This window comes from Canis aureus, chromosome 6 (assembly GCF_053574225.1).
Source record: "Canis aureus isolate CA01 chromosome 6, VMU_Caureus_v.1.0, whole genome shotgun sequence".
Taxonomy (NCBI): Eukaryota; Metazoa; Chordata; class Mammalia; order Carnivora; family Canidae; genus Canis; species Canis aureus.
The window spans coordinates 46779997-46799828 of record NC_135616.1 but is presented as its reverse complement, the minus strand read 5'-3'; the positions used below and the strand labels follow the sequence as shown (position 1 = coordinate 46799828).

Below are 19832 nucleotides of genomic sequence, written 5' to 3'. Positions count from 1 at the left end.
TATGCCAGCCACTGTTCTAAGCACAAGAAATACAGAAGTGATAAAGACAAGTAAGGTCATTCTAGAAAGAACTGGCAGAAAATAAACTAGCTAGAGGGGAGTTCTACAAGGAAAATAAGACATAGTAATGTGATGGAAAGAGAAGAGATGAACAGCAGGGCTACCTGAGACAGGGAGAGGACAGAAAGCCTTTGAAGATGGACTAGAAGAAGGAGCAATGCATGCAAAAATGCAAGGAAGAGCTTATGGGCTGAAGGCATGGTAACTGCCAAGTCCGATAAGAGGGAAAATAAGTAAGATTTCATATAATAACACAGGAAGGAAGCGGGGGGGCTCATAAATGTTAAGCTTCTGACTAAAGACAGGAAGGTGTGGATGTGAAGCTTCGGGAAGGAGCACAGCAGAAGAGGGTTTCCCGTACCTGAGAAGTTCTAAGAAGAGGAGCTGAGAAGTGGAGAAGAGCAGTCATCAGAGGGACCCAGAGTGAATGCTCTTGCTAAAGATTTTTTTAAAAAATTGTTTAGTGAAGAGAGGGCAAGAAAGATTAGTGGAAGAGGAAGAAACATGAAGGCCTCTGAATTCGCCAGCTAAGAGCTGCTATTTGCTTTGGCCCATTAACTCAAATGGTTTCTGGACTGGCAAGAAGTTGAAGGAAATATTAAGTCCAAATCAAAATGCTTCCCATGAACAAGGTCCTCTCCCCCTGCTCCAGGCTCTTTAGTTCTCACACATATCTGACTCTGTGGTTGAGTGGACCTGGGACAGGCTGCCTTTTTGTGTTCGATCTGGCACTGTCACCTAGAGTTTGACTCTAGTTTATCAGGGGTCCCCTGGCTCCAACTTGGATCTAATCTAAAATCTTGCTGTGAGCTTCAAGATTTGGAATATCCCCAATTCCAAACTGCTGACAGATGATCCAGGTCCTCAGCACTGACTTTCTTCATTTTGTATTTCCAGTGTTGTTATAGTTTTCCTGGTTCTGGATTCCTCCCTACCACCTGCTGCCTGAAGAACAGCACTGGTAGACCCAAGGCCCATGAGAGAAGAGAATATGCTAATAAGAGGCATTTTGGGAGACATATATGTTGCCATGGACACATGAACAGGCATCAACACTCAGGGCAGAATTGGTCTATGGTATGAAATTCATGGAAAGCACTTTTTTCAAAAGACAGAGCCTCAAGCCCTCTTTTTTTTTTTTTCATTAATTTAATATTTAGCTTTCTATTCTCAGTATAAGTTTTTCTCCCTTAGCTTGGAAGGACAGGAAATAGCCCTAATGAATGTCTTCCTCTTCCCTCACAGCAGTGTCTGTTTTGATGGAGTGGGAAGAAGAAGCTGGCACTATGATGAGTTCTCTAGCACCACAGGGAAGCCGAAGGAGGGAGGGGGCTGGGGAGGCTATGATGACTACTAAGACAGTTACCTTTACTCCAGGCAGTCAACAGCACTTTCTTATTAGAGCACATCTCCATGTAAGCTTAGACATAAAACTCAAGAGGTCTTCATAAATAACAAGCATCTGTATTAATATTATAAGTGAATTTAGGGACAATACGTAAAATAAGAGTACCTATTGACAAACACATAGCACAAAAATACGAACCAAAATACTGTAATCCCATAACTCGGGGTCTGGGGAAGGGGCATTTCAGTACCTTTTAACTACAACCAGCAACAAAAAACAAAAAACAAAACCAGCTGATGGTACTCCAGCTTGATAATTTTTTTTAAAGAGATCCTATTTTAAGCACATGCAACTTTTCCTAAGATGCAAATACCTGTTCTAATTATCTTCTTTAGGCCCAGGAGTACAATGTATTTTGGGGAAAAACTGAAAAGGCATTCAGGGCTGTATCATGTGATACTGTGGCTTACTCACTTCCTTTTGATTCTGTTTTTGATTCCAACATGCTATTTTCTCTTGGTTTTGTCTCCTCTGTGTGATTCTTTTCAGCCCCCTTTGCTCACTCTTTGTCCACCAATGTTCGTGTTGCTAAGAACTTCATTTTTTGGTCTACTCTCCCTCTATATATTCTTCCTAAGTAATCTCACCTATTATTTTGCATCTAGCTACTCTCTAATATTTCCCAAATTATGATGTTAGCCCAGATCTCTTACCTAAGATCCAGATGTTTCTATACCTTTCTATCCAGCTGACTACTGGACACATCAGCAGCTTTTTAATTGCCTTCTCTGCTTCTACTGCTTCTGGCCTTTCCAATTTTCAATCCATTCTTTATGCTTCTGACAGTGATTAGCTGTCACTGCACTATTTAAAAGTTTTCAGGGATTTCCCGCCGAGTTTGAAAACTCTACGGTCCTTTATCTGATACACAAAGGCCTTTAATATCTAGTCTGACCTCATCTCTCTAAATAACTGTGGTCCTGTGAACAAGTCCTTCTTATTCCCATGCTCTGTATCTGAGACAGGTTGCTCCATATTTTTGGAAAACCCGACTTTACCACCCTCGTTATGGGATTGATTCTACCTGCTTAAATATGAGTTCAGTTGGCAAATAAATTCAATATTTATTGACATATACAATGCCAGGCACTAGATTCCCATAGTCATGGAGTTTACATTGGTGTGTGTCCATGCGTGCATACCTTCCAGGGGAGTGGGAAGGTGACTAAACAAATAGGAAACTATCTGTAGAAATATCTTTAGGGAACTACTGGCACCCTTCCTCCAATAGCTTATGTCTAACAAAGTACTCATCATATTTTGAGTTCATATGTATTTACTTGTGTATTTCCATTCCTCTAACAGACTCATGTTTTGAGAGGAACAATTCTGTCTTTTCAATTTGAATCTCTCTCTTCTACCACAAAGGGTGGCATACAGTTGATGTTGAATAAAAGCTGTTAAATGAATAAGTCAATGAAATAAATCAGTTTTCAAATGATGGTGTGAAAAAGGAAGAGACCACACATGCATTTTCAGGGCCGAACAACAATTAAATTTAGATGTATAGCAGCTGAAGGCCCCAACTTCTGTCCATATACCCTAAATCATCCAAACAATTGGATATGATACTTGTATTACTTCTGCCCTCCCAGAGTGCTTCTTATGCCTTGATTATGGCTAGTCTTGGTCTTTGTTTTCTCTATGCCACAGTTACTTCATCTTCTTCAGACATTTGACTCCTGCTTCTCTGCTTTGTTTCCCAGTGCCTGATTTTAGCCTGAATTTGGCTTCTGGCTGTAACCACAACTAGTGACTCTTAGCTTTTTTTCTTTGTATCCACAAGATAATGCAATGAATTCTTCCTATAGTTATAGGCAGCTTCGTTTTGTGGTTTATACAAACTAGGAATGATTCTGAATTATCCACTCATTCACACACTACCATTACTCCCTTAAATGAATCCTGCTTTAAAATCTTCATTTTCTCTATCCATAGTGGCACTGTATAATTTGCCACTGAAAAAGGATGCTTGTGATAATTATAGACAGCAGGTATGCACCAGGGTTTGTGGTCACCCTCCTCTCTATCCAGCAGTTTCCTATGAGTCTCATGTGTAACAGTGACTTCTTTCTTGGTTTTCTGCTGTTTTGGATGCTCCCTGGCACTGTCACATCTCCTTGGGCTTTAGATTTGAAAGCTAAAAGAACTTTCTAGGATTTATCAGTACCTTGTGTAGAGATCCACATGTGGAGACCTCTAGTAAGGGTCATAACATAGCTAACATTTTTAGACGTCTTATTACAAAACAAGCATTGTGATACTCATTTTATATATTTCATCTGAATTCTTTTTATAAGACCTGGTGAACTTTCTCCCATTTTAGAGAAAATAGAAACAGAGTTTTAAAGAGGTTAGTTTACTCCAGGGCAAGGGCACCTATCCAATTCATTTAGAGTTTATACTCAATTCCAGATCTGCCTGCAAGTGTTCATGTTCTTCAATCCCAAAAGAATCCCTCACTGTAAAATAACCTAATGGAAAAAACACCAATCACTATGAATATAATATCCATAAACCAAACAAAGGCATAATAGGATAAATTTAATATTAATCTAAAATTTTAAAACTTCTATTTTCCTTTTCAAAACCAATTCTTTTACTTTGCATTTTACAGTATTTTAGATAGCAATATTCTTGTTTTCAGTAACCAGAGGGAAACTTTGGAACTTTAAAACAATCTGAAAGAAGTATCATTATCAATTCCCAATGATGAAAATAATTCAAAATCACCAAGAGTCATTTTCTGTGCTAACACTGTGTCCTTGTACTTCTTTTAATATAACCAGGAAACTCACTTTATTCATCTTTTCTTACTTGCTTTGTTTTTCTTATTAACAACTATTATAACACTGCTCATGCAGCATCTACTTCCCAGGCTAATGGGTCTCTGAAAGTTTGAAGGTGCACACTCCAACAGTAAAGAATTTTGAGCATGTGCTCTTCAAATAAGTACATACTTTGAAATTATATACGTATACCAATGTAATAATAGATTGCATCCACTATAGAATATATCCCAAAATGTAAATAAGAACTATGAAATTAAAAGCAAACAGAAGTCCTAATAATTTTCCCAGGTCCCTAAGGTTTATCTTGTTTAATTTCCTGATGCCCTGGCCTGTAAACTCATCATCTAAACTAGAGCACCTCAAATGTTTAGGGATATGTGAATCACCCTGGAGATCTTGCTTTTAAAGCGGATTCTGATTCAGTGTATTTAGATGAAGGCTAAGATATTTTGGTATTTCTAATAAGCTCCTAAATTGATGCTCACTCTCTGAGTAACAAGAACTTAAACAAAAAGTTAATGTTTAGCCAAACTTAAGCTGCTGTTTTCTAACAGCTGATTCTAAAGTCAACTTTACATTACTATGGGCAAAACTGATAACTGCTTTTAAAACCATACAATGATCATTATATGCATTAATCAGTAACATCAAGGAACAAATCTAAAATGTAAATAACCATCATGGCTGGGCATACACTTCAGTGGCTGAATTCAGAGTATCATAAGAAAACTGATTCTGTTTTCATGCACTTCTATCTCCAAAGGCAGCAGTGAACAGAAAGAAAAGAAAATAAGGACAAAGAACAAAACGGACTAAAACATACACACTTTCATCTGTTTCTAACATGATTATTAGTAGGCAGGAAACCTGTGGTTAATATTATCAGCTGACATTTATGTTTATATCAACAGAGGTATAGCAGCCTGGCTTTGTCTTGTAGTTTTTATATAAATGCAGAGTGAGGATGGTCACACAAAGCACACAGTTTTAAAATTCTATCTTAAATTTACACAACTTTAAAAGGTCCACAGAACTTAAATGTACAGGACTTTACATAAGAAACTCAGGCAAAAGTTCAGAATATAAGCAGAATAAAATCAGAAGGCACTTTGGTTTTATCTTTAGTCTTGCAGTTCCCTCACAAAATCCTAAAGTTCCAATACTACTGATTGCATGAGAACATACCATGCTTGACCCTCCAATAATTTCCAACAGTCAAATATACCAAAAGAAAACGTCCACCATCCCCAAATTTCAATTATTTACCTTGTCAATCATTTTTCTTGCTTCCACTTCCTCACTGTTGGGATTCTCTAACTCAATGGTATAAGTACCCTTGTCACTTTGGTCATCATCATTATCCTTTTCAGAAGTGGCAGAAGTAGGTTGATTTTTTAACATTTTATCCATCTCCTGGCTTGGTCTGTGCCCAAGACTCCCTGAACTTCTTAACAATGCAGTTTGTAGGAAGGGAATTGACACCGATGGCTCCTCTGATTTCTGTTTTAACAATTTCCCATGTGGAACACCATGCCCCCCTCTGTGATGCGTAGAGCTTGTCTGTAAAGACAAAGAAACCACTTTGGCATCTGCTGTTGGAGATTTTGTTTTTTCAAGTTTTGTATGTGGTGTTGAGTAAGTAGTTTCCTGACACAAGATTCCCGCACTCTGAGTAAAAGAGTATGACCTTCTTTTTCTGGGATTGTCTTCATCAAAGAATGCAATCATAAAAGCAGTTTGACTTACAACGGCTTGGTCTTGATGCTTTTCAGCAGACTGGGCCTTCTGTAGCTTTTTCTGTTCGGAATGGTGGCGCCTTAAGTGTTCCTCAAGAGCTGCACGTTTGCTACAGCGCCTGTGAGCCCCAGCATTTTCTGAATCGCTTTGTGTACCATCATCATGTTTATTTCCTGCACACAAAAAAGAAACCACATAATACAGAAGGAAAAAAATCCCATGTAGAAAATTAGACACATACACAAAAGTGCTATTTGTTTTTTGCCCCCTCCCCCTTTTCAATCCAAGTCATATGTTCTTTTCAGTAACAGGCTCTGCAAACTTCCCTCAACTGCAATGCTCACATTCAAATTTTATCAACCAACAATGAGGTCCTTTATAAACAATTGAATGGGATTGCTTTTCTTTCTCCAAATTTTAACTTTATAATGATTCATCAATGCCGTAACAGATAAGCCATGCTATATCATCATGATAGTCTGTACTTTTAACATTAATAAACATTAATCCTGCCTCCAAACCTTATACTTTCTTTAAGCAATCAAAAATTTGCTTCTAGCAGGAGGGGCAAAAAGAAAAAATGGTGATCCTCCTGAAACGCTTATCATGACACAGTAAAAGAAAATGCAAGTGCCACAAAAACGTGATGAATTTTAACTTTCAACAATGTTCAATACTTCTGAAAGTATAGCATACTTTCAATAAAAAGTATGCAAAATGTTTATAAGAAGATACACATTTGTAGTTTTCTCCAATTAACTATACACTTCTTTACAAGTGTCTTTCTAGCTATGAGAATTTTTGTAAACTTAAATTTGTGATCTAAACTCTGGTGGCTTTAAAAGTTAAATAAAGAATGCTAAAAAAAAAAAAAAAAGAATGCTAAAGGCCTATCACAGAAAAGCATAGTCTATGAAATCCTATATAAATGTAGCTACCTTCTGGGCAAATGGCAGGGTGCTAAATATAAGCAGCTAAAAATCTGTCTTCTCTATAAAGCACACAGAGTCAAGTTAGAATACATTTGAATTTTGAAACATCAGGTTCCTAAAAGAGGTTTTCTGTTACCCTTCATAAGTCTACTAGGGATCTGATGTGAAACTTTATGGAAATTGTTTTTCAATGATTTAGAATTCTCAGTATTTAAATAGGTACATTAGAAGAAATAATCAAATGGTAATTACATTATTACAGCATAAATTTACTACTGGAAAGTCAAGAATTACTCTATGCATGTTTTAGCCTGAATCACAAATGAGGGCTTAAATGAGGGCTTCTGTAGAAGAAAAATGTAAATGAGTCTAGTCAACTAGGTGCAGTCAGTCTGTGGCTTCCAGGGCTGAGTTTAAGCTTTTTCTGGGTTACAAATCTGAATCTTAATATCTGTTTAATAACATAGTAACAAGACAATGCCAGAACTGAAGACTTGTTGGCTGGGTGGGGGCAAAGGGCATTCATCCAATGGAAAAAAGTTGAGTTTTAATATTTGTGGGTTTGTTTCTAGTGAATTAGCAGGTTACCAGTTGGTGCCAATGGTTTAACACAAAAGGACTGGTTGTCAAAATGTGGTACCTAAAAGGTGTGAGAAGATTCAGAGAGAAAAAGCACACACACAAAGGGTAGTGTTTCAAAAAAGTAATAGGCTAGGGAAACAAAGGGAGAGAAATAAACCAAAATGAAGGCGATTGGGGAAGCACTCCCAGCAGAGTAAAACTGATGAATGTTATAAATATCAGCTAGGACAACAGATCTGAAAAATCTTTCTTCAAATTAGCAACTATTCAAAATGCAATCTGAAAAGAATAAAACAAAACAAATGTTCAATTAATGGAATCCCTCAGGTAATTACGCTAAGAATCAGGGATAGCAGATGGAATGTAAAACCAAACTAAACCACTAACTCAAATAGAAAACTCGTTAAAAGCATGCAATTTTACAACATAGTTAGTTGTTGCATTGGATAAACTGAAAAGAAATCAGTTTGTAAGAGCCAGGAATAACTAAACTCTAATATTTCCTATATGATAAGACCAAATAACCCATATTGCACATACACACGATATGAAAACACCATCTTTACAGAATTCAATTCTTGTACTTGTACCAACACACAAAATTTGGCACTTATATGGTGTCAGAACTTTTCAGTATCTTTTTCTTTAAACTATAGTTTAAAAACTTCTCTTTATGGGTTAGCCATTTTCTTTTTTGGAAGATTGTTATTCCTTTTTGTATTTCTCTGTGTTACAGGAGGTGAGATATCTGATCAGAATTGCACACTCTCTTTGTACTCAACAACAAACAAATCACTAGGAAACTCTCAGAAACACCAAGTTTCTGGTCTTGTCTACCATTAACCATGCCTAAATATGCTGAAGTCGGTTTAGTATTTTCTAGGGTAGGTTAGCTATACCAAGTCAGGAGCTGTGGTCAAAGAAGTTGCAACTCTCCTAAAGGGTAAAAGTGTATGGGCTTTGTGAACATTATTTTCTTCACTGTCCCAAAGCGCGTGCACTTTACTCTTGTAGGAGCAAAGGTTTTGCTTTTATTTTACTTACTTTCAAGTCTTTGAGATTGATTCAAAAAAACTGAAGTCTAATTACTGTAAAATTGTTACTGTTTGCCATAATTACCTTTATTTAAAATTTATGTATACACTTTCAAGATTCTATATTGTGGAAAAATTTTATCTAATGATGGAATATTTAACTTTGGGGAAAAGTCAAATGTCATTTATAAATATGCCTGGGGAAATAAAATGGATCTTGAACCAAAAAGGAGTTATATTCACATTTTCTTGGATGGTTTGTAAAACAGTCTGAAGGCAAATCCAAAAGAAGGGTTCTGAGCAATGGCAATATCCTAAAATATATATCTCAATCAACTTTGAGGGACAACAGGATTTTGATTGTATTATATCTGGTAAAGTTCAAAAATATCTAATCATTAATGCATAGATAGTGTGAAGAATATGAACATTAATGTCTCTGTTTGGAATCAGGCTTACAATGGGCCTTGTTGAAGAGAATGTCTAAAAATGATGGCTTAAAAATAATAGCTAATACAGATATTTATAGATGACTAAAGAAGCAGCTATAATAAAGGGATAAAGGTTCTGTAAAATAGTAGCTTTTTAAGGAATCTTTTAGCTCATTTTTTTTGACATTTATTAAGAGTAGTTTAAGAAGGACCACATCAATTCTAAATTTTCAAGGTTTATGCTACCTTTTATATTTTACTAGGATAGAAGTACTGTTTATAAATTCATAAAAATGGTCAGTTTCCAAATGCGTAGCTTTTATTTGTGAACTTTAACCTATACACATATATATAGTTCTTAGTTATGTATTTAACATTACCTGATAGAGAAAAGGGAACAATCACATGTGAAAAGTATATATTCTAGGTAACTGCTTACGATTATAATTAAATATAGTAATAGGCCCCAACAAAGAATTAAGTAATCATACCACTTCACTATCCTGAAATGTCTTAGAAGCAAATCAGAACAGGTATTTCCTCATGACTTGACCAAACAAAATCCCAGGGCCTAAAGTACTGGTTAGGCCAGGGTTAGTCTTATCACTGATAATGAAGTCATTCATTGTGTATTCAAATTACCGAGTACTTGCCACATAATTAAGTCCCCAGGCAAAATGTCAGGGATACAATGACCTCAATGAGCATTTTTTTAAGCTTATTAACTCCTTGCAGAGAAACAGAATGGCCAGATTAGCATGCAATCATTTCTTTTAAAGATAGCTAATTAAATAAAATAAAGATAGGGTAATTAAAATATACTTAATTAGCAAAACAATGTAAAAATTATTCAGTTGATACTCTGATACAGAAGTATAGATATTTGCCTAATTTTGGTCAAGTGTTACACTGAAAAGCATATATTGACTATTTCACAAATAAACATTCGATTGTGATTTCATAAATTTTAATATCAAAAACATTTTTAACTCAATTAATTCCTAGTATCTCTAGACCACAAGTTTTTTTGTTTCATGAGTAACTGCTGAGAAAAGCTGGAAACACTCTATCAACAATGTCACTATATTACTAATGTAGAACTTTTGGCCCATTATCAAATGGCTTAAAATTTCTTTCAAAATCTAGATTTTGACATTTTACAGGAAGCATCACAATAGAGAAGAACAGAATTGAATATAGTTTTTCCTGAAGTCAAGAAAATGATGAGAACTGTCTTCTAGGGAATTCCATTGGTGAACAGAATTAATCTTTTATTTCCACAGGAAAAAGAAACATTTTTAATGGCATAAATATAAATTCACAAAACCAATTTGGTTTTGGCAAGAAAATGAAGGCAGACTATTTTTCATGAGTAAGGTGGACATGGGTAGTGTGGCTTGCTTTTGAGCTTCAAAATCAAATATAAAGGTTTGAAAAAGCTGAAGTTTCCTATCATATAATTATTTATCTAGGAGTAGTCTGGTTAACTGTGAAGACTGAATTTTCTTTATCACAAAACAGGAAGTTCTGAAATGATCAATTCACTTTACCTTTCAACCTTTTCAAGTAAACTGGAACATCACTTTTAATACTTTTGGAATCCTCTTCTGTTCTTTCCCATACCATTTGAGGAGGGTTGTTCTGTGCTAGCCAGTCAGCTACTTTATTTTCTGGTGCCATCATTCCTGTTTGAATCCCCGGCAGGTCTTGAGTTCCAGGAGAAGACTTCTTGGACTTGTGGCGCTGATCAGAAGTAAATTTTGTCACATGGTCTCTAATAGTTACCTTCCCTGGAGTACTGTCATCAAATTCAATGGTAAATGAAGCATGCCCTGCACCTGCTGTATGGGAACTTGGTGTGTCTTTTGTTGGGATTTCATGAATAGTGCTCTCTGTTATTTGTGACGGCTGCTGAAATTCTTTTGTAGGGATTTCAAAGTAACTTGGTTCCCTACAGAAAGGAAAAAGTACTTCTTCATTTGCAGCTGCTGCAGACTGTTCCTCAACTTGCTTGGCATCTATGCTGCACCCTAATGAAAAAAATAAGAGAAAATTCAAAATATTTGGGAGCTTCTAAAACTTGAAGGAGAATAAATATGGCTATTTGTATTATGCCATGAGACTCGGAAGGCAGATCACAGCCTGGATGAAAATCTGGCAAATGTCACAGAGAAAGAATAATTTTGATTATAAATAGCATTCAGTAACAGAAGATGCAAGATAAGCAGCAGCAGTGACAAAGAACAAAGCAGTTAAGAGACAGACCCTGGCATGGCTAGATCCGTATTTTTTCCAATTTGGATCTAGAAATCAAGGTGCAAAAGAACTGAAATCAAATGGAGATGAAGATGCACATTCAACATATACATCTAGAGACAGAGAAAAAATATGAATTTCCTTATCAAGTCAGGAGGATAAATTATCTATGAACACAAAGTAGAGCTCTGAAGGAGAACAGGTGCTCATATGAAGAAATAAACATGAAGTCAATATGCAAGTGATGTTCTAGAGGCAATGATTCCACTTACCATTCTTCACCATCACATTTAGAGACATTACTTTTAGAATTATAAAAATAACATTACTGATGTGTGATCACTGCAAGAAGATGGATACATTCTATAAAGAATAAAAGGACTAGAGATAAAACACGTGGTTTGCTTGCAGCATTGCAATCGAAGCAGCAATGTGAAAGAAATAAGGTAAAAATAGAAAATTTAGTTGCCAGCCAAAAATTCTAGAAGAAAATTCATGTGTATGTCTATATAGCAGAATGTGCGCAAGTGTCAAAAATTCTTGGGAGGAAAGCTGAATTATAAATCTCAGATCAAAACAACCAGAGTTGGCAGAAAAAGTGAGCAATTGCTATCTCAGAAATAAATATAAAGGTATAAAAATATATGCATAGTATATGTCAATAAAATAGGTAAATAAAATGTATAAACAAATGATTATTGAAATGTTTTCTTGTAAGTATGTGTAATTAGTACAAATGCAAGCAATAACTAAATAGATAAATTAAAAAGACTAAACGGCCTTGTTTTTCAGGAAGCAAGAGAACTATGTCCATTATGAAGATCGTAAAGAGTTCAAATGAAAAATATTTCCCTTAAGCTCTCAGAAGCATTCCATTTTTAAACAGATTGATGGAAATACCATGTGCAGATAATTTATTAGGAAGCAGTACAGGGAGACTAGGTTGTTTCCAATCATCCCCTAATTAAGTAAAGCAGTATTTGTGGTCTCTTGAAGCATCTTTTCAAATATTGAATCTTGATGGGATTCTACAGGTGCTGTAATTATTTATTGGTAGTACTCTCTGAACATAAACAAAACTATTTGCTTTTAGGTTATAAGAATGGGACAATAGCACTGCTGTAATCAATGTATGGAACAGGGTATATAGAAAATATCAAGCTCCAGTTCCAAAAAAAAAAAAAAAAAAAAAGCTCAATATACAGAAGGTAAACAGAGTAACAAAAATGTTTTTCAATGTAAAAAATTATTCTTTACAAAATATACTTAATTTTTCGTACAACTAAAAATGTGAAATGTGTTTCAGAAAACACTGTCATTAAAGCAAAAATTTTACATGCTATTTGGGAGAAGAAATTATACAATAAGACTAAATAACCTAAAGTCATGTTTTAAATTTCTGTAAGAGTTAATTTATCTTGGGACGCTTGGGTGGCTCAGTGGTTGCATGCCTCCCTTCGGCCCAGGGCGTGATCCTGGGATCGAGTCCTGCACTGGGCTCTGTGTGGAGTCTGCTTCTCCCTCTGCCTGTGTCTCTGCCTCTCTCTGTGTCTCTCATGAATTAAATAAAATCTTTTTTTTAAAAAAGTTAATTTATCTTAATAATAAAATGCCTACTTGCACTCTTTACTCTGAAGGCCTGTCATTTAAAATTCTTATGAGAGGGCAGCCCTGGTGGCGCAGTGGTTTAGCGCCGCCTGCAGCCTGGGGTGTGATCCTGGAGACCAGGATCGAGTCCCACATCGGGCTTCCTGCATGGAGCCTGCTTCTCCCTCTGCCTGTGTCTCTGCCTCTCTCTTGCTCTCTCTGAATGAATGGATAAATAAATCTTAAAAAAAAAAAAAATTCCCATGAGAGTAAACTGCATCAGTCACTCCCATATATTAGTAAACTCATTAATGTTATTTTTAATTTTTCATACACTGGCTTATTTACTATTTATTACAATGTCCATATAATACAACTGGCTTTTAAGCCTAGCCTATCAGCGAAATGACATTCACGGAGTCATTTATTCTGCTTTGCTCATCCTTCTGGTAACAGGATAATGCTGGCTGGAGATAAAGGGTGGTATAGTTTCTTTCTACCACCAACTTGTATACCCAAATAAAATGAGGTGGCTGAACTACAAAGCAAAACCCACAAAAAGCTGCTCCAGGTGTATAACATTTATCTTCTACTTATCATTCATAATTTAAAGGAATATTTTCCTTCTTTGTGAAGGAAAAGCTCACTGTTAATACTGACATACATACTTTCAGCATGTTTTCACACTGTAACACATAAATACAGCAGAGATCAAGAGCTGTTGTGCGTCACTATTCTTAAGGTTATCATCCACTGGTCCTACTTCAAAGTCACCTTTATTTACTCCAAGGACTAGAAACCTGAGACTTACTAGATAATTTCCCCCAAAATCAGTTATCTAACAACATCAGGTGGCACATGCAGCATTTTAGGACCTGATGACTGTAACGAGGCAGGAAAGTAGCGAAGAGATCTGCAATCAGATAAATCCTGTTTCTGTCGGTCTTCAATTCTCATTTTCCTTCAAAAATGATGCCATCTATCCATCAGATTGTGATGATGATCCAATGAGGTTAAGTATTAAGTGAGATAATATGTTACCCAGAACAAGGCCGGGCACAAATAAACATCTCCCTCTTTTCCTCAATTCTCCAACATAGCTAAGAATCAGGAAAATAACTAAACAAAAAATTCTAACTCTTAAAAATCTAAGAGAGATTCAACGGCACCTATACTCCCATGTTGATGACCTTTACTAATCGGGAGGTCACTCGAGAGTGTTTTTTTTCTATCTGCTCAGATACATGAAGCAAACCTGCAGTAGGATTAAGGTAAGACATACAGCACTGGGAAGTAAGAATCAGATGGCAGAGGGGAGACAAAAAATAAGAGCTCATAATATGGGTCAGAACCACAGCTGTCCAGAACTCTTCAGTATATAGAGCCAACAGCCCCACATCCCTCAATGGCCACCAAGGACATCACTGTAATGTATCACACATCAGGAACTGATACTCATCATGATGATAAGTTTCATTAACCAGAAACTTAAATTATAGTTAGCCTTCTCCACTTAAGAAAGCAGTGATATGGATAATTCATTTAATAGAAATTTAGAAAATGATTAAACTCTTAAAAGAAACTGTCAATTGTAAAAAAGTTCAGTCATCTGAAAAATTCATTATGTGAAGGAATTCATTTCTCTGAAGATGATAAAAACAGATCACATGCGGACCTACTATACTTGGGAAGTGTAGGCCTACTAGAAAAATCATTGGGAGTCTTCTAAATTAATATTGAAAATTATCATTATTATTTTTTAATATCGAAAATTAAATAGACCAGAACACTAACAGACCAGATTCTGGAAATTTGTGAATTTAATATCCGTTCATCTTCAAAATCTATTTTTTTAACTAAATTAATACACTAAATATCATAATATTTTGTGTATACTGATATTTTGTTATAATCTCAACTGCTAGATATTTAAAGCTAACTGGTTATACTAGAACTAATTATGTTTATCTGAATCAGAACAGCAACTGGTGATAATATTGTCTAAGTTCTTAGGGTATTTTATGATTGTGCCCCACTTTTTTTTTTTTTAAAGATTTTATTTATTTATTCATGATAGTCACACAGAGAGAGAGAGAGAGAGAGAGAGGCAGAGACACAGGCAGAGGGAGAAGCAGGCTCCATGCAGGGAGCCCGACGCGGGATTTGAGCCCGGGTCTCCAGGATCGCGCCCTGGGCCAAAGGCAGGTGCTAAACCGCTGCGCCACCCAGGGATAATTGTGCCCCACCTTTTGGGAACCTTATAATATACATAATCCAGAAAAACTATACCTTTCATTCTTCTGTACTAAATTAAGTAAAATATTCAATTAATTCAAGATGATAAAGGCTATAATGATGATAAGGCATTCATCCAGCTTACAACATATATCCAACCTGGCATATTCAAGTACCTCAAATAACAAAAACCAGGAAACATCTCTTGCGAAAAAGGATTCACAACTGGAAAGTTTCCATATTTAGTGTGATTTGATTAAAATCAATGTAAAAGAGCCAGAAATCTATTCCTCACATTTGCAACACTTTAAAGACCTTTACATGTTACACCTAAATAAATGTTTAAACCATGTCAGCAGATAGAAGAGCACACCTATAGTAAAAAATGAGGACAAAATTTCCTAATAGGACTAAAAATATTCATACAATTTCAGGAGAATTTGGTAGCTCCAGCATACATATTTGCTTCCAGGGTTTTTTAAGCTATAAGAGTAAGTCTGTAGGAGATTCTAGATACATGTGGACCCACTGAGAGGGACAAAGGAAATCAGTAAGTAGCACATACTCTATTACCCTTTCTGAAATGTTCACCTCTCCTAATAATTACTAATATTTTACATTCTAAAAATTGGTGACCAAGAAGCAAATCACTTTGTTTTTACAAGCGCATGCTTAGAGTATAAACGAATCACTTATATTTCATAATTTGAAACATCTGATAAAAACAATTTTGAAATGATCAAATTAAATAAGATTTAGTATATATCTTCATACTGATCCTATGATCTCTATTAATATCGTAAGTTAATTCAGGTCAGTAAACTGTTCCCTTTATCCTAGATTTTAAGAAACTGCAAGTAATAAATGTGAGACAAGGATATCCTCACACTAATGTAAGAAAGCAGAAAAGACCTTCACAAGGCCCTTAACCTGCTGAATCTGGCTGAGTTTTTTTTTTTTCTTTTTAATGATAGTCACAGAGACAGAGAGAGGCAGAGACACAGGCAGAGGAAGAAGCAGGCTCCATGCACCGGAAGCCCGATGTGGGATTCGATCCCGGGTCTCCAGGATCGCGCCCTGGGCCAAAGGCAGGCGCCAAACCGCTGCGTCACCCAGGGATCCCCTGGCTGAGTTCTTTGAGCTACTTAACACAAGACATAAATCACTTAATTCCTGCTCACTCAAAAATAACCCCAAGATTATGAGACAGCTTTTGTCATGGGGCAAAAATGACACTGAGACAGGCCATATGAGCTGATAATCATAAGAATTCAGTTTCATTCACTCAGATGATGATAAGGGCAAACACTCTGAGACAGAGGGCTGAGAAAGGGGGAGAAACTGACTCCAGCGATGCCAGTGCAGAGGTGCACAAACCAGCCCCAAATGGCCAGTTATTTTAGCCAGAAAATTTCCTTCCTGCTTAGTCTCAGGGAACATTTCTGTTATTTGCATCTGACGGTATGCTAAATGATACTAAGTATTAATATTTCGTATTTCTAAGCTTGGACATGAAGAAAACTGCTGGTGGACAGCACCAAGGAAGCAATGACAGGAATTTATCTGCAAAGTTGACAACTTCAGTTTGCGGCACTTGTAAAATCGAGTCCATAAAGCCAGCTTTCTTAGACTTGTATCCTGGCAAAATCAGAGCATATTTTAAAGAACAGTGTTCTTGGGCAGCCTGGGTGGCACAGCAGTTTAGAGCCGCCTTTGGCCCAGGCATATCCTGAAGACCTGGGATGGAGTCCCACGTGGGGCTCCATGCATGGAGCCTGCTTCTCCCTCTGCCTGTGTCTCTACCTCTCTCTGTTTCTCATGAATAAATAAATAAAATCTTAAAAAAAAAAAAAAAAAAGAAGAAGAAGAAGAACAGTGTTTTTACTCTCCAGCTTAAAAAAAAAAAAAGTCTTACTTATCTTGTACAACTAGGGTCAAGGGCAGAAAACTGAGAAGGGTTCTGAAGGAATCTATCTTTGACTCAGAGTCAGACTTGGTTTTCCATACTGCTAGGTTTCCTGGTACCCATATTTGATTTCTCCTGTTCTGGATCCTTATCTGCCATTATCATGGAAACTGGCTGTTTGACCCCTCGGTATTGATGTCTTTGCCAAAGTCTTTATGTGACAACTGATACCTCCGTTTATTTCCTAGAAATCTTGATTTTCTGGCTTATGGGACACTTAGTTCATCACTAAATCCCTCTAGCAACAAAAGAATATGTTCCTTGACTATTAGTGTGACCCAGAACAATTTTTTCATTCTAGCTGCTGAATTCAGCTAATCATGTTGCTACCTTATCCCAACAAATAAAGCACATTGAGGTCTTAAAAAAGTTTGAATTTCATATATCCCATTTCTGAACATAACAGAAACTGTTGATTTAAAGATATGATTACATACATGCCTGTAAATCTAATGAAACACACAAAATTAGTTTGTGCCTACTATTTTGGTCTAATTGAAACATTTTAATAATTATTTTAAAATACTTTAAATGCTCAGTTATATTATTCATCTATTTTCCATGTTTTAATCTCATAAGCTGGAAAAATATTTTAAATAAAAATGATATGGAATTCATACTTTAAGTGAGAAATACTCATAACAAACTTACAATGACAAGATTATTAAGATACTCACAACATTTTTTATTAAAGAATAGTAGATATAGATCTCTTTCCAGGGTTGCCAGATTTTTGCTTAGATTACAAATTCTTACCAAAATACCCAATGAATGTCAGCCTGAGCTTTTCCTTACCTGCTGTTCCAGTTTCATGACTTTTTTCTTCGGCTTTGCCATTTGACTTGAAAGCCCTCTGATCCTCCACTTCATCATCTCCCCACCATGATGGCTGCCCATATAAGGGAGTGCCCCGGGGCATGGCAGAAATGTCTGGAAAGAGGTTAAAAAAAAAAAAAAAAGGAATCTGTCTAAAGCATATAAAACAGAAAAAAAAAAAAACAAAAACCAAAAAAACCAAACATCCTTTTGCAGAATGCTAGAACTGCCTGTTAATTTATTAAATAAAAACAAAGTACAGTCTATATAGTTGAAAAGTACTCTAAGTTGAAAAATTTGTTATTTGTGTAAGACCTTATTCAGTGTTGGACATGACTAAATAAATGACATTTTGCATTGTCTAATAATACCTAAGTAATGCAAACTGCGTTAGACTAATAGCTTTTTGTTAAGGCGTAATCAGGTTTTTGGTATACAGAAATGGCTCATCAAGTAAGTCTAAATAAAAAGACAAAACTAAAGTAAATTTTGGTGTGAATGACCATTAAAAATATTTTTTAAAGCCCAACGGCAATACAGAGTAACTAAATTTAAACCAGCTGTGTAACATGATTAGATTTATATCTGAGCAAATCTGGTAATACCTATCAATTTAAAAATTTGTTTTTTGCATGAATGGGATTATTTATGTAGAGCGGTTCCTGGAACACGATAAATATGCTAATTATTATGACATAACAAAATTGGATATTTCCTTTTAATTCATGTCAGTTATTATAACATAAAAAAGCACATGAGATAATAGTAATACTGTAAACTAGATTTACCTCCCTCAAATATTTAAACATATTAAACACACCTACATATAACTGCCATATATAATTATGTGTTATATAATGCTTTCTACTGAAAGCATTGCCTGTATTAAATTTCACTCTAAAACTGTCATTATTTTTATAATCAATATGGACCTGGCCAAGTTTTTTAGAACAAAGCATGCACTGTCTTCATAATCAAGTATGTTATTTTCAAAGAGGTTAACTTACCCATGGCTTTTTCCTCAGATTTTAGTACTTCTGTGGCTTTGTGCTGCACTTCAGTTGAAGTATCTGCCACCTTTGAATCTATGCTTTTGGCACATGCAGATTTTGATAATTCTGATTCTGAAGATTTTTGGGACAACTGAAGCTGAATGGTAAATTTCTCGTGCTATAAAACATTTAAGAATAAAAGAGAAACATGTAGGAGTGAAATCAACTCTAGCAAATGACAGGTTTACAAAAGAAATAAGTAATAATCTTTACCTTTAGAGCTTCTTCAGGGACCCTCATTTCTCCTCGGACTACAGTGAAAAGATTTGTATGTAGACAGAGCTAAGGAAGAATATAATTTCCAAATTCTGATAATCAAGCTTAAAGTGATCAAAAATACTTTTGAAACTGTCCTATTTTCAACAGGTAATTACAACAGAAGCATTATATTCTCTTTAAGAGTTAAATGCTACAATATGCTCATAACCATGAGACTTTAATTTTTAAATACTAGAGAAAATCTTAAAATCTAGCAAGTAATTCTAAACTTCAGCAATAATGGCCTTGGTGAAGCAAATAACTGGGTAATTACAGCACAAAAGATATTTTCAATTCTAAAAAAACCAAATACTATGACTGCAAAGAAAAAGTACCTGGATCAAATTATATTGATAGTTAATCACAAAAATGTGAAAGGAAGTATCTCATCAGTGATTACCCAAAAGTAAATCCTGAAAGAATTTGATTACTCAGACTTCACAAGCATTGATAAAAATGAAGTTCATTTTCAAAGTGCAGAAGAAATGCTATAATAAGGGTCCTTACAACAACCACAATCGCCCCTTTCCTGAGGCATTGCAATCAAGGTCGTATTACATTAACAAACAACTGATTCTATACAGATTAGAACCAAGTGCTAGATATAATGAATGCTTTCATTATTATGCCAAAAAGAACAATGCCTCTGTATATTAAAGAACATCTTTCACTACACAGTAGAGGTC

General features: G+C 35.6%; 1 protein-coding gene across 16 annotated transcripts in view; it reads right to left on the bottom strand.

Annotated features, from left to right (window-relative positions):
• CEP170 (centrosomal protein 170) overlaps positions 1-19832 on the bottom strand; it is a 131440-nt gene that overhangs the window by 41463 nt on the left and 70145 nt on the right. For 10 of the 16 annotated variants that reach the window (XM_077901422.1, XM_077901428.1, XM_077901424.1 and 7 more), the window contains 6 exons: positions 19102-19160; positions 18844-19006; positions 17816-17950; positions 10527-11006; positions 6007-6170; positions 5527-5820 (listed from right to left, as the gene is read on the bottom strand). In XM_077901422.1, the coding sequence (XP_077757548.1) occupies positions 5527-5820; positions 6007-6170; positions 10527-11006; positions 17816-17950; positions 18844-19006; positions 19102-19160 (1295 nt within the window). The remainder of the gene's footprint in view (positions 1-5526; positions 5821-6006; positions 6171-10526; positions 11007-17815; positions 17951-18843; positions 19007-19101; positions 19161-19832) is intronic. The other 6 variants (XM_077901432.1, XM_077901430.1, XM_077901431.1 and 3 more) reach the window with 3 other exon arrangements.